This window comes from Varroa destructor, unplaced genomic scaffold, assembly GCF_002443255.2.
Source record: "Varroa destructor unplaced genomic scaffold, Vdes_3.0 BEIS01000005.1, whole genome shotgun sequence".
Classification (NCBI taxonomy): domain Eukaryota; kingdom Metazoa; phylum Arthropoda; class Arachnida; order Mesostigmata; family Varroidae; genus Varroa; species Varroa destructor.
This window is the reverse complement of record NW_019211458.1, coordinates 6472110-6485396: the sequence shown is the minus strand read 5'-3', so window position 1 is coordinate 6485396 and position 13287 is coordinate 6472110. Positions and strand designations below refer to the sequence as shown.

Below are 13287 nucleotides of genomic sequence, written 5' to 3'. Positions count from 1 at the left end.
TCGAGCAGCTCATTACATCTGTGTATAAAGAAATGTAAATATCTAGTCCTATCGATATGGATAGGCTCATCATGATCTCGGTATCAATGTGACAGCTTCAAGCGATCAGAGTGTTGACTGAGACTGATCGCGCCCCATAATGACTAACCCCCATAGAACAGAGATAGAAACATTTAGAAAAGGTATGTACACTGAATACATGTTCTCATCTGTTAATAACAACTGTATGTATTAAATTCCTTTCCTTTTTTCTTCATTCCATGGTCCAAGTATATCAAGACAATGTATTTAGGTATGGTACGAGGTAAATGTCCACTGTTGTCCTAGTGCTTATTGGATTTTTGTAAAATATGTTCGGTATAAATCGATTGTGCTAAGCCTCTAACAAAAGCACGGATACCTTTTAAAGAGAATAATTGCAGCTATATCCGAGATATAGTCACGCCTTTTTCACGGGCTTTTGTTCGTTCGAAAAATGCCCTCGGTGTCAGCATGCTCACGTGACATCTGATCATTCTGTTCATGGCTATTAGAAGTTGGGAATTCATCACTGGTCGTATATCTGTAGAACATAAGTAAGGGTTCTGTAAAGACAGTCGACTTAAGTATCAGCTGGGCTACCATATGTAGCTTTGTCTAGGTTTCAATACGCTTCGAGGATGCTATCACCATCATCGTTTATGTATACTCGTTGTTTGGCAACTAGTATATACAACTGTAGCAACAATAACATGAGATAAAGTGTGAAATGATACGAGAATTTCTAGAGCATTTTAGAATTCACGCTGCTTTTTATTAGAAATAGCTAGTAGTGCAACAAACTGTTCCCAGCCCAGATCCCTGGACCTTAATCGTAACATGAATATTTGAAGTGTGATCCTTTAACCTAATCTAGTTTCCTAGGTTATCTAATTTGAAGTAACACAAAAACCTATTAATGATTGCTATGCAACGTGGCTAATTTCAAAGTGCCACACAATCAGCCCAGACTAGTGTGACACCATCTTTCGTCTCGCTGAGGTGATCAATGGATCCGTCTTTCGACTACTGCCTTTTTTTGATCCTGGGTATTTCCTCTTTGTTCAATCGTGCCGCAGTTCACGGATTTTTTTGGCGGTAAGTCGAGCGCTTACGACTCTGGAAAACTGTTTTAGAACACAGCATAATCGAGTATAATTTTTCGATCTCGGAAGAGCAGCTTGCTCAGACTCAGATAGTAAGCTCAGCAGATTTCTAGAAACTGGAGCATAATTACGTTTCGACGTTTGAAGTATTTCCGTTTCCGACTTCAACACGGAAGCCGGATGATGTTCACTGTAGCTCAATGTAGTGGCCGATAAGTAGATTTAGGCAGCAGTTGTGAGATGGCTGCCTTTGTTTGATGTTAGCTTATTCCGCTTTCTGTGCGTCAGAGGCCAGCTCGTTGCGATTTTCTATCGTCACGCGTTGCTTCTCCAGTGTTCCTGTCTTTAAGTCTATCCGCCTGCTCTGTACTTTCACCATCACGCCAACTGTATGTCCGATGCCGGCTCTGATCGAAGCCGCTACGGAGACAACGACCGATAGCGGCATCTAAAATTTGACGAAGAATCCCAACTCGCTGTGTCGTTCTCGGAGATAGAATGCGTATGAGCGAGCAGATAGCAGCGATACAGTGAGGTGCAGCAGTGCTCAGAGTGAGCGGTTGCGCCATTACAACTTCACAGTCACTGGCGTTTCGCAGAGAACAGAGAACTGACGGCCGTGGGCGGCTCTCTACGGAAGATCGAAAAGAGGCGTTGGGTAGTCCGGGGCTAACCTCTTCTCTAAACTACAATCATATGGAGACTGTGAAAAAGCGAACCCTCCAGTCGAATGTCTCACCTCACCGCAATCATCGCTCAGAGCCCTGCAATAGCTAGTTGCTCCCTCACAATGGAAATACGGTTAGATCTCAGACAGATAAGGTGATAAGATCTTTGGCTTAGTTTCCCTAACAACAGCAATAGTAGCAGAGCTGTTCTCACATCTGTTGCTGCGATGTAAAATGGATGATTCACAGCGACGACAGATTTTTGGACGCTACTCAGATTGCAGGATTCATACGAATCGGATCTTATCAATGGGGTTTTTGTGAAAAAAATTATGTTAGTTAACGTTGCCAAAACAATCTGGATGACACACCTTCATCGATTAGAATGTATGCGCTTAGTTAATTTAATACGATGTCAATAGACTGACGTAATAGGAATATTTATAATTTACTGATAAAATTTTCTAGTTGCGCCTTCACTTCTCGGAGCCTTCTTCGTAGCCTACTTCAATACCTGCAAATTTCTATAACGGTTTAATATTCTTACTATCCCAGAGGCGTTTTATATCAGCTGGTCTCGAAAACCAGATAGTGAACCAACAGTCAATTTGGTGCTTCTATTGAGGCTATCATAGCTGGGATTTCTCGTGTCGGCCCCCATAAAAGCTTGATTATTGTATTATTTTCTATTCATCCGCTAACGACAATTCCTCTTTTTTATATCGGAAACTTAATTTATTCCCCGATATTTGGTTCTTTCGGCTGTCGCCTTGTCAACTTGAAACTATCATATCACGGTGTCGTTATACTCGTAGATTCGCGCATACATCGAATGTCGTTCGCCCGTTACAATGGCGCCATATCTCTATCATACAGAGCAAATCAGTTATGTCGACTGGCTGGCCGGCCGGAGCCCTGCAGATTGTGTTGCACTAGCTCTTATTGCTGCTGCTACTATAGGCTGGCTAACATCGGTCATTTCATGCCTCATATTTCTGGCCGCGTCTTCTGTTTGAGTGCCCTCTCGTCTTCACCACCATCTGTAAATCCACCACGGCTGCGGCCGTCGTCGCTGTTTAGACTCAACGCCACGACAGCGGCAGCGACGACGAGCACATCAGCAGCAACCGAAACAAGTATCGCGCCCGCCCAAAACTATAGCCTATGGCTAGCCATGGGCTTGTCTCTTACGACGTGCATCTTTGGTGCGAGCGCGCCATCTTGTTAGCTGGGCGGTGCCAGGGCGGGTTGAAGGCGGAGTTACGAGGTGTCGGCCGGGCCAGTGGGTCTGGATTTCTCGGACGACGGCTCGAGTGAATCGCCGTCGGGTGGAAAGGCTCGGAGAGGAGACCGTTTCTCGATCGGGTAGCCCCTAATTCCGACGAGGTTTGGTTGCCTTGCCTCCAGCAGCGTCTTGCTGGCATCGAGGATCGCTCTGGACGACGTCAGGACGACAAAGCGATGGCCGCTTGCGGCACAGGCGACACACGAAGCCTTCGCCTCGGCTGGGGCTGACTTGGGGGCTGCTCACCGGTTGTGAGCCTGTTAAAATTTAGGTTTATGCTTTCAGTTTTGTTTGTTTGGTGTGGTGGTATTCTGTGGCCATCGTTCCGACAGCGATCGCAGCGTCAGAAGCACTACGAAGATATTAACGGCGACGAAAAAATCGAAGTCAGAAACCATAAAAACGAAAAAAGAACAACCGAGAGAGTGTATGCCATGCAATAATAGTGTGCTGTGCGTGCAAATGTTACCAATCACCGCCACGAGGCATCATAAAGGATATAAGCAGTTTGTAGGTGAAGTAAGTGAATCCCGAATCTGTGATTGTCGTTGGAAAATGTGTAGCACCAATATCTCTCCTATGCATATAGAGAAGTGATGTGACCCGCTAATACAACACCACGGTCTGCTATAGTACAGACAACTCAGACTCAATGTAGAGCTGTAGTCGCCGAATTACCCTTTCATAAGAATTAATTGCAAGAATCGTGTGGCCCCTGAGGGGACTGGCAAGTCATATCAAGTAAGATACAGACAGTTGTATATACGTTGTTTGTCGAAAAACAACAAAACGCATAAGATAAACAAAATGCTGGTTCCGCAAGATATGACTGGGGCCCAATCGCGACTCCTGTACCAGCTGAACAAGTTCTACGCGGATCGAGTTCAGTCCCGGAAAATCGGCATCGCGAAAACTCTGCGCGAAGTGTGCCGAGTTGTGCAAGATGTTCTAAAAGAGGTCGAGGTACAGGAACCCCGGTTTGTAAGCTCGCTTACCGAAACAGGACACGGCCGCTATGAAGGGATCGATGTTATTTCACCCACGGAGTTCGAAGTTATCCTCTACCTGAACCAAATGGGGGTGTTCAACTTCGTGGACGACGGGTCGCTCCCTGGGTGCGCCGTTCTCAAGTTGTCCGACGGTCGGAAGCGATCCATGTCACTATGGGTCGAGTTCATCACAGCGTCGGGTTATTTATCCGCGCGTAAGATACGCTCCCGTTTTCAGACACTTGTCGCTCAGGCGTGTGACAAGTCAGCGTACCGGGACTGCGTCAAGATGATCTCAGACACGACCGAAGTCAAGTTGAGGATCAGGGAGCGCTACGTCGTCCAGATTACACCAGCGTTTCGCTGCGCTGGCTTGTGGCCGCGTTCAGCGACGCATTGGCCCCTACCGCATGTGCCCTGGCCAGGACCAGCAGTTGTAACCGAGGTGAAGGCTGAGGGCTTCGATCTCCTCTCGAAAGAGTGCGTCACGCTGCAAGGCAAGCAATCGTCGATGGAGGGCGACGCCTGGGTACTGTCGTTCCTCGACGCCGAAAACAGGCTTTTGAACTCTGGGGGCTGCCGGAGACGCTGTCTCAGTCTGCTCAAAACCCTTCGCGATAGACACCTTGATCTACCGGGCAACCCCGTAACCTCGTATCACCTCAAAACCCTGTTACTTTACGAGTGCGAGAAGCACCCTAGAGATCAGGACTGGGAGGAAACGTGTCTCGGGGACCGCATCAACGGCATTCTACTGCAACTGATTTCGTGCTTGCAATGCCGACGTTGCCCCCATTACTTCCTACCGCACCTTGATTTGTTTAAAGGCAAATCAACGTCGGCCCTCGAAAGCGCTGCAAAGCGTGCCTGGCGCTTGACCAGAGAACTGCTGACCAATCCCCGTTCTCTAGAAGAACTATAAATATTTGCGCTGTTTTGTTCTGTTGTGCGATACGGCAAAAAGGAGTCGTCAAACACTAAAACATAACAGGCAACTGATGTTTACCATCTACACTGCAGTCACGTATCAATCAGTTAGTATTGCTCATGCAGCAACAGCGGCAGCAGTATGATGACGGTCTAGGCTCGAGTAAGGGAAAAACATTGCTGCTGCTGCTGCTGATAGGAGGACTGCCCTGTCCTATGTAATGCTGGTACGATAATCGTCCGACATGTCACTGTTGCCAGCGTCTGCAACTCCGACCGGTTCAACCCTGAGCTGGTGCGGTAGTCACGCTTTGGTAAGGTCACGTAGCAGCAGCATTACTGTGTGCTCCCGTGAGGCCGATAGCGGCGATGTTCCCAACAGACTCAGCAAAACGAATCCGCCAGCAAAAAGCTCGTTAGGCCTAGACCGCTGCCTGCGCAGTTTCAATTCACCATTCCGTAGTACGAAACTATTAGGCCTACCGGATTCCATGTACGCCCTACGGTGTACTCTCTACGCCACCAGTCGGAGCGAAAATAGTCTTTGATGATGCAAGTCGACAGAATACCGTTCTAGCACAGAATATGGAACGCGGTGGAACCACCGCTAATTCAGGTGGTCGAAGCTGAATTTTTCAATCAGCTAGAAAGAGACAGGGCATACCAAGCATTTTTAATTAAAAAAATTACACTATAGCTCGAGAAGAATCAGCAACACTGGTCCGAGCAAAGCTGGCGGTGATGAAAGACGGATCTGTGATGTTGGAAACCGGCACGTTAGATACACACTGGAAGTATGATGATACCCTAATTACCATAGTGCTATTCTAGACTGGAATTATGCAGGATCTCGAAAAACAACTTAAACCGATTTTCTAATTCGGTTTTTTTCTAAAGGTTTTTCTAATTCTACTATTTGTTAACAAACACTTCCCGTGAGTTGAGTAATATAATAATAATAAGTGCAACTGATAGAAACGCATATTAAAAGTAGTAAAATGATCGCATAAAAAATAATAAAACTTGGATAATTTCAATTTCAAAGATGACAAAAGGTTGTTCAACCTAAGATCTTTCATTGTACTAAACTAGCGGCTACTCTAACAAATGATATAGAATTATAAGTAATATTTATTTAATAATAAGTATTTATTTACACTATTATCTATACGCATACGTAATACGGTCTTTGCGTGTCGAGATAGGTATGTTGAAAAAAAAACCGAGAAACTTAACGTTGATGATACGAATGGCCATAGTTGATTACAAAGGACATATATATATACATATATATATGTACTTGCTCAAAGGAGGGACACTCCGTTGCGAGCTGCAAACGAAAATATCGTTAAATGTCTTGGATGACCAAGAGGCTTTTCTCTGAATTATCCTTTTCGGGCGAATCTCACGAATTCGCCCACACTGAGCCCGCAATTTTCCCACTAGAATACTGAAACACTTATCTCAGTTTGCTTTTAACCAAAAGATCTGTCATCTGTTAAACAGGCCCACGTGGTTAAATACGGTCGAGATACGGTGGCATACATTTACAGGATAGCTTTCTAATCAGCGCGAAAAACAATGATTCTTTATCGTTGAGCAACGCTTTGGTTTAAACAGTTAAAGAAATTGCTGACTCAGTAAGGGACGTTCATTGAACTAAGTTACTTTATCTACGAGAGCTTCACTGTTCGTTTTTTATTATAAAAATACACGTATAATGTAATAACGAGCTATGCGTATTCGGCTGACTCATATAAAATCGTGTTGCTTTGTTGCCTTCCCAGTTATTCAGACGCAGACACTGCAAAATTTGAAACGAAAATGAATCTGATAGGCACCTTGTCAGTTTGAAGTGCGGTGGACAAGAATATGAAGAGTATGTGATCATCCAAACATGAGTGTTGAAGTTCCGAAGCATCGACAGCCTGAAAGTTAGTAACGCGTGACTTCTTCCGGTAGGCGTACCCGAGAAGAGGCCAATTCGCGAACTCATTATACTGATGGCTACAGACTTAATGGAACTCTTCTAATTTTATATTATTTCCCATAAGTAATAACATCACGTACATAATTATAGTATAATAATGAAGATATCACCTTTGGCTGGCACAATGAGATGTGGACTTCTATGCCGTAATCGAAATGGTAAACACTCGTTAACAAATCGTAAATGATAAACCTACCGTATGGTAAAAAGACGTTACACTAGACCTCAAAACTAGCATGTATAGATATTTGTTCAAGCTGCAGCTCTTAAATTAAAAAACAAACCAGATATCGTGTGGTAGGTGATCGACAAAATGTGATGTCTTTATATGCAAATTTTAATGGCCACAACCCGAGGTTGGATTCAGGAGAGCATTCTGGTGATGATCAATGCTGTGAAGGTCGTTGCTAATCTCGTCTTAGCCAGGAAGAAAAAAGGACAAAAGCAACTTATATTATTATGAGGTATTTCGGCATGAAAAGATGCGAGCAATTATGTGAGAATTATATGTTAAGATTTTCGATAGAGCAAAAAATTAATTTGTCACTATCATTACTAAAATTGCGGTTAACTTTATTATTATTATTATTTGTTCTAAGAAAAGGGAGCATGCAGTAGTTTAGGGGGCGAAAGGGTATGGGCGCGCTTATTAAAACAACAACAACAACAACAACAACACCAACAACAACACCAACAACAACAACAACAACAACACCAACACCATGCGACTGACGGTTTATCCAGAAGCACGATCAAAGCATGTGTATGCGACATATCGCATTGGAAAAAGATCAGACTTATCTCGCTTTTTGATTTATCTTACCTTCGCCTACCAGCCTTAAAAAGGCAAAGATGGGAATAGAAATGGCTAGTTCTTTCGTTTCGTTTTCGGCTTTTTAGTGTCGAAATGTGCCATGCTAACCTCGAAGTCCATGCTAAACATAATTTAATCTGGTTGATTCTGCTGGTACTGAAGTATAGCATCTACTACATTATCTGTTTTGGTTTACTGTTTTTAAAAGTAGAAATTATACAGTGGACGAATAATCGTAAATTATACGAAAATCGGCAATATGCTCTCATAAGAAATAAGTGCTTCGTGTTATATGCGGGCTTCAATTTGGCCTGTAAGGTAAGTTAGTCATCAAAATCTGCTATAATAACGTCGTTGCTGTGACATAGTGGCATATGTAAAGGATTTCGATTTTTCAGCGGTTCCCACTTGCGTATACATGCTATGGTCGAATGTCGAACAAGCTGCTCCATTCAGTTCCAGATCAGGTTCAGAGTTCTAGAACAAGACTATTAATATTCCCGGTGTAATATATGACATTAATCGTCATCCAGTATTTTGGCCTCAGTTATCGGCCTGGCCCTAGTGGGCCCGGTATAAGCAGGTATTTGCCGAAAATATTGTTTTGGTGACTTGTGCAACGTGTTACTGCGGTCGTCTTGTAAGCCATTTTGGCCGCAAGTAATCTGGAAAGACGTGTGGTCCGCGTAAAGACACTGAGTTAGCTTTTGTAGCTAATTATTTTCCAGTTTCAAATCTATCGAACGTAGTTCCAGATACGCGTCGGACTTGTAAACCCGCTATAGTTCAGCGTATATTTCTTTTATGACCCTCCCATCGCAATTTTGAGGTTTCTTAGCTATGAATTACCGTTATACAAATAAATACGTTCGGAAGGGTGCTTCGGTAAGGGAACTGACAGGGGGTAAGGGAAGACCTAAGGTGTTATGCTAAAGCTTACAGGTATTAAGTTTACATCGACTGTCACTTTCTGATTTTGCAGGACCCGAACTGGTTCAAAGCAAAACATGCTGATGGTCGCGAGGGTCTCGTACCACTGAACTATTTGATGAAGCGAGGCGATGGTCGAGCCGGTCTCATGCTCTGGTTTCACGGAAAGATCTGCCGCGAGGAGGCGGAACGACTCCTGCTTCAGAATCCGTCTGACGGGGCTTTCCTCGTTCGCGAGAGCACCAACTACCCTGGGGATTACACACTTTGTGTGTGCTTCAACAACAAAGTCGAACACTATCGGTAGGCAAAAAACTACTTTCTGTTACTATATATGTACACTGCATAGGCCTTTACGGGCTCCACGTCTAGATAGCGATCATAATATTACAAGACAATTTTTTATTGCTTATAATGGAAAAACATATGATTAATGAATCATATACATGTATGTTACGTACATGTTAATGTTATGCATATTCTCAGGATAATTACACAAGACGATCTTGGTGGGTTGACTATCGACGAAGAGGAGTACTTTGGTACGTTATCGCAGCTCGTCGAACATTATGAGATGGACGCGGACGGATTGTGTACGCGACTTACGCACGCGTTGCCCAAGAAGGGTGTTTCGTGTAGTAATGGCACGGCGGATAAACGTGCGTTTGAAATGACCGGCTGGCTGATCAAGTCTCAAGATATCTGTATCATTGAGAGCATCGGTACGTGCTATATCGTCTACCATTGATAGTGAAAAAGTTTGTCTGTCCATTGATAATTTTTTTACTCACTTAGTTCAAGATATCCATCTAATGAGAAAAACATTGTATTTGTTGTTGTTTCAGGCAAGGGCGAGTTCGGCGACGTACAGTTGGGTATGTACAAGGGGAATAAGGTTGCCGTAAAAACGGTCGAGTCGCCCGAGTCACGTCTAGCAGGAGGAGGAGGAGGAGGCGGTGCTGGGTCAAACCCACTCGTGCTTGAGGCTCAAATGATGACGTCGTTAAGGCACCGTAATCTCGTCCAGCTGTTAGGCCTTGTTATGGAGGCCGATGGACTAGTACAGATAGTTACGGAGTATATGGCTAAGGGTTCATTGGTAGACTATCTCCGCTCACGGGGCAGACTTCATGTTACTCGTAGGGACCAGATTCATTTTGCTCGTGATACATGTGCGGGTATGGCGTACCTCGAAAGCCGGCATGTCGTACATCGTGATTTGGCTGCTAGAAATGTTCTCATCTCGGATGATGGAGTGGCAAAAGTAAGCGATTTCGGACTAGCCAAAAGTCAAGATGCTGATAACCCCGACGGTAAGTAAACAAAATTTCAGTACAATCAATCGAATCATCTAATACTTGCATTTGTCAATGTTGCCCTCGATTTTTAACGGCGGAGAAAAACCAATGAATAGAGATGGTTGACTTTTTTCAGTTGGCAAGTTCCCAATTAAGTGGACAGCACCAGAAGCGCTTAAGACGAATCTATTTTCAAATAAGACGGACATGTGGTCGTTCGGGATTCTCCTCTGGGAAATCTACTCATTTGGCCGAGTGCCCTACCCCCGCATACCGTTAGCAGAAGTTGTACGTCACGTTGATAAAGGTACATGTTTTTGTAGATGTTTTCCTTTTTTTCATTATCACGGAGTATCGTTCCTACGATCGCTGCTAATGAATAAATGTTTTCAGTTTTACGTTCGGTATTGCCTCTGAGCATTGCTTCAGATCTACGGCTACTGTCGAGTGGTACGAGCATTATTTTGCTGATGATCACTCTGAAGTGAATTCGTAACAATAACTTGTGAACCGTCACGTTATCCATTATCGCTAAACCTTAACGACATTCGCATTTGCATTAAAATATTGATTGGATTTTGGATTTTCACCAATTGATGATTGATTACGACTGAATTGTTCAGGCTACCGAATGGAAGCGCCCGAAGGTTGTCCATCAGAAATATATAATTTGATGCAACGAGCGTGGCATCGAGAGCCTGAAGAACGGCCGACCTTCACCTGGATGCTCGGAAAGCTCGAACAGCTGCAGCGAGAAACAACGTCGAACGCGAACTCAACAACGTCTTCTGGAACAGCTGCTAACAACAACTGTAACAATTCAACGGCTGTCACAGCAGCTGGCGCCGGTGGAGGAAGCTCATAACAATCGAGAAATGACTCGCTTATGCAGACCGCGGTCTAAAACGGCGAGTCCTCCTCGACTCCTTCGTAGACAACAATAATGAGAATAATATCATTTATGAAGACAATGATGCTAGCCGCATTTTGCAACGTCGCCAACGAGTGACTCGCACTGACTGAACTAACTAATCCATCCTGTAACGAGATACGTATACCATACTGATTAATTTAGCGCCTGCAACCCCAGAGAAGTTGTAGGTACAACTGAGGGCTCAAACTCTTCATTGTATGATTTGTGTTTGGGTCTGCACTATTACCTCCTTCATGTTGCCCATAGATACCTCAAGAGCAAGTGTACTCATTATAGGAGGCATCTCGAAACCCGAGAACGGCTCATTGATTAAATCGCCTCAGCTAATGACGGTGACGGCAGCACTCGTTGAATCATTATTATGATATTACCATATTCACTATTATACAGTACTATTCCTACCCTGTTAATTAATACGGTTTAAGTTAATTATTACGCTTACTGTGATGCTACTTTTGGAACCCGAAGAAGGACAAGATTATCATATTAGTTGGTCAGAAATGCTGTTAAGCATGTAGTTCTCTGTCCGTTTGCTCCATGCTTGTAATTACACTGTAAATCCTCTCAGAGTCGATTTTCTTCCTAAACAAATTCCCATAAATAATAAAATGTACGCATAAGGAAGAGAACAGTCACTATTTAGTTGTAGACACTGCTTTCCTACACGCCTATTTAAAATAATTATCACGCTGAGGAGCTTAGATGCTCTTTGCATCACCAAAAGGTAGGACGTTGCGGAATGCGGGTCATCTTCTTAGATCATGTCGGGAAGATGAGAAAAGACTGAGAAAACGAGGAAATCATAATTATTAAGGTATTAATGTTTACTATTATACAGAAGACCTTGAAAACTAGTTAAGGTCAAATGTTGGCAGAGGCACAAAATAGGACGAAGCGTTGACTCCGCTGGATCAGCTGGCATTATAAGTACTGACTAAAATGAAAAAAGGCCCATTCCAGTGATATTTCGGTCTTTGAAGGTCTTTGAAGCGATGAGTGCGGCCAGATAGCATCTACCTAAGTGCAATAGCATCGTTGTTATTATCGTCAATGAATATTAATAATTACTCGACCTGTCTGGTATTCGTATAAGTAATATATAATGGTTATTTCATTATTTTTCGCCGACGTGTCGGCTGGAAACACTATAGAAATTTGTCAGATATAAAAACAGTATTCTAATGGTAAAATTTGTCAATTGAGGAGAAAATAAGAGCAACGGTGCTGTTGTAATTAGTTTGTCGTTTGAGCAAAACCACCACAGCATATTCTACTAGCAGCTGGATTTATCAACGAGAGATGAAGTACGAGGGTTATTCGTTCATTATAACCATCGAAGATTATGTAAATACTATGTATATTATTAATCACAGCAATGCTCGGAACGGTAAAGTGACCATGTTGACAAGAAAATAAACCGTGGCCTGTTGTGTCGTACTATTTTTATCCGATGCACCCTGACTGGTGGCCTGCTATACGGTAGATCTTGTTAACAGATTAGCTTCATCATCATTTTAATCGTTCAGAAAGGTGATGATTACACTTTACGATTTCGTGTCACCGCATTGTTTAAGGTAGCAAGGTGTCCGGCAACAAGTCTGCAATGGTTCTTTTTTGTGGAGAGCAAAGTTATACAGCGAAACGATTGACTCAACAAAGGACTGCCAAAGCAAGAAATTAGACAAATCAGGGACTCCCGTTAATTGGGCACCAGCTTTGATGTAGGATTTTACTGTGATTTGTTTTGATCGCAAACATTAGCGTCTTCAACCGAATAGCCGAGAGGCCGCAGTCATAGAACAAAATACTACTTCTGCTTCAATTGGGTTTCGGCCCAGAAAAATGAAACGCGAGTTAACTGTATCTATTACCGTGTAATATGTACAGCTGTAGGCGACGTTTGCACGGCGCGTACGACTGCAAACGAATAAGGTGAGCTGCGCCGGCAGAAAAAACAAAGAATACAAAAATATTTATTTTCAGAGAGAACGAGCAGCTCTACGAGATGGAGAAAGGCGAAGACAGACCTGTGCAAGAAGCACAGCGCGGGGACGTAAGTTCGGGGCGGATCAAGCACAAACTACTTGTAAACAAGCGATCGGCAAAATATATCTGCCACATCAAGCAGTGAGTGGGTTTGTTGGAAGCGATTCAATTAGCGTACATCTAGCAGCAAGAATAGAAATTTATCGCGCACTATCCTAACATGCGTGGAAGCCCTGGCTTCGCCCTCAGATTAACTGTATTGCTGCTGCTGCTGCTGCTGCTGCTGGTGCTGCGGCTGCTGCTGCTGCTGCTGGTGCTGCGGCTGCTGCTGCTGCTGGTGCT

General features: G+C 43.6%; 2 protein-coding genes across 2 annotated transcripts; both read left to right on the top strand.

Moving 5' to 3' along the window:
* Window positions 1-3094: 3094 nt before the first annotated feature.
* mab-21 (nucleotidyltransferase mab-21) lies at window positions 3095-7700 on the top strand. The gene has a single exon (XM_022808886.2). The coding sequence runs from the start codon at window positions 3885-3887 to the stop codon at window positions 4986-4988; it is 1104 nt and encodes a 367-aa protein (XP_022664621.1). The 5' UTR covers window positions 3095-3884; the 3' UTR covers window positions 4989-7700.
* Window positions 7701-8761: 1061 nt separating this feature from the next.
* Window positions 8762-12405, top strand: LOC111251807 (tyrosine-protein kinase CSK-like). Its single transcript, XM_022808835.2, has 5 exons — window positions 8762-9030; window positions 9214-9449; window positions 9573-10040; window positions 10162-10332; window positions 10649-12405. Exons 1-5 carry the CDS (start codon window positions 8846-8848, stop codon window positions 10888-10890), a joined length of 1302 nt encoding a protein of 433 aa, XP_022664570.1. The 5' UTR covers window positions 8762-8845; the 3' UTR covers window positions 10891-12405.
* The last annotated feature ends 882 nt before the right edge of the window (window positions 12406-13287 follow it).

Excerpts from the sequence above, each read along its gene's own strand:
- mab-21 (XM_022808886.2), top strand. The coding sequence starts at position 3,885 with ATGCTGGTTCCGCAAGATATGACTGGGGCCCAATCGCGACTCCTGTAC.
- LOC111251807 (XM_022808835.2), top strand. The coding sequence starts at position 8,846 with ATGAAGCGAGGCGATGGTCGAGCCGGTCTCATGCTCTGGTTTCACGGA. Across the intron at positions 9,450-9,572 it reads CTGTATCATTGAGAGCATCG|GCAAGGGCGAGTTCGGCGAC; the intron begins GTACGTGCTATA and ends TTGTTGTTTCAG. Across the intron at positions 10,041-10,161 it reads AGATGCTGATAACCCCGACG|TTGGCAAGTTCCCAATTAAG; the intron begins GTAAGTAAACAA and ends GACTTTTTTCAG.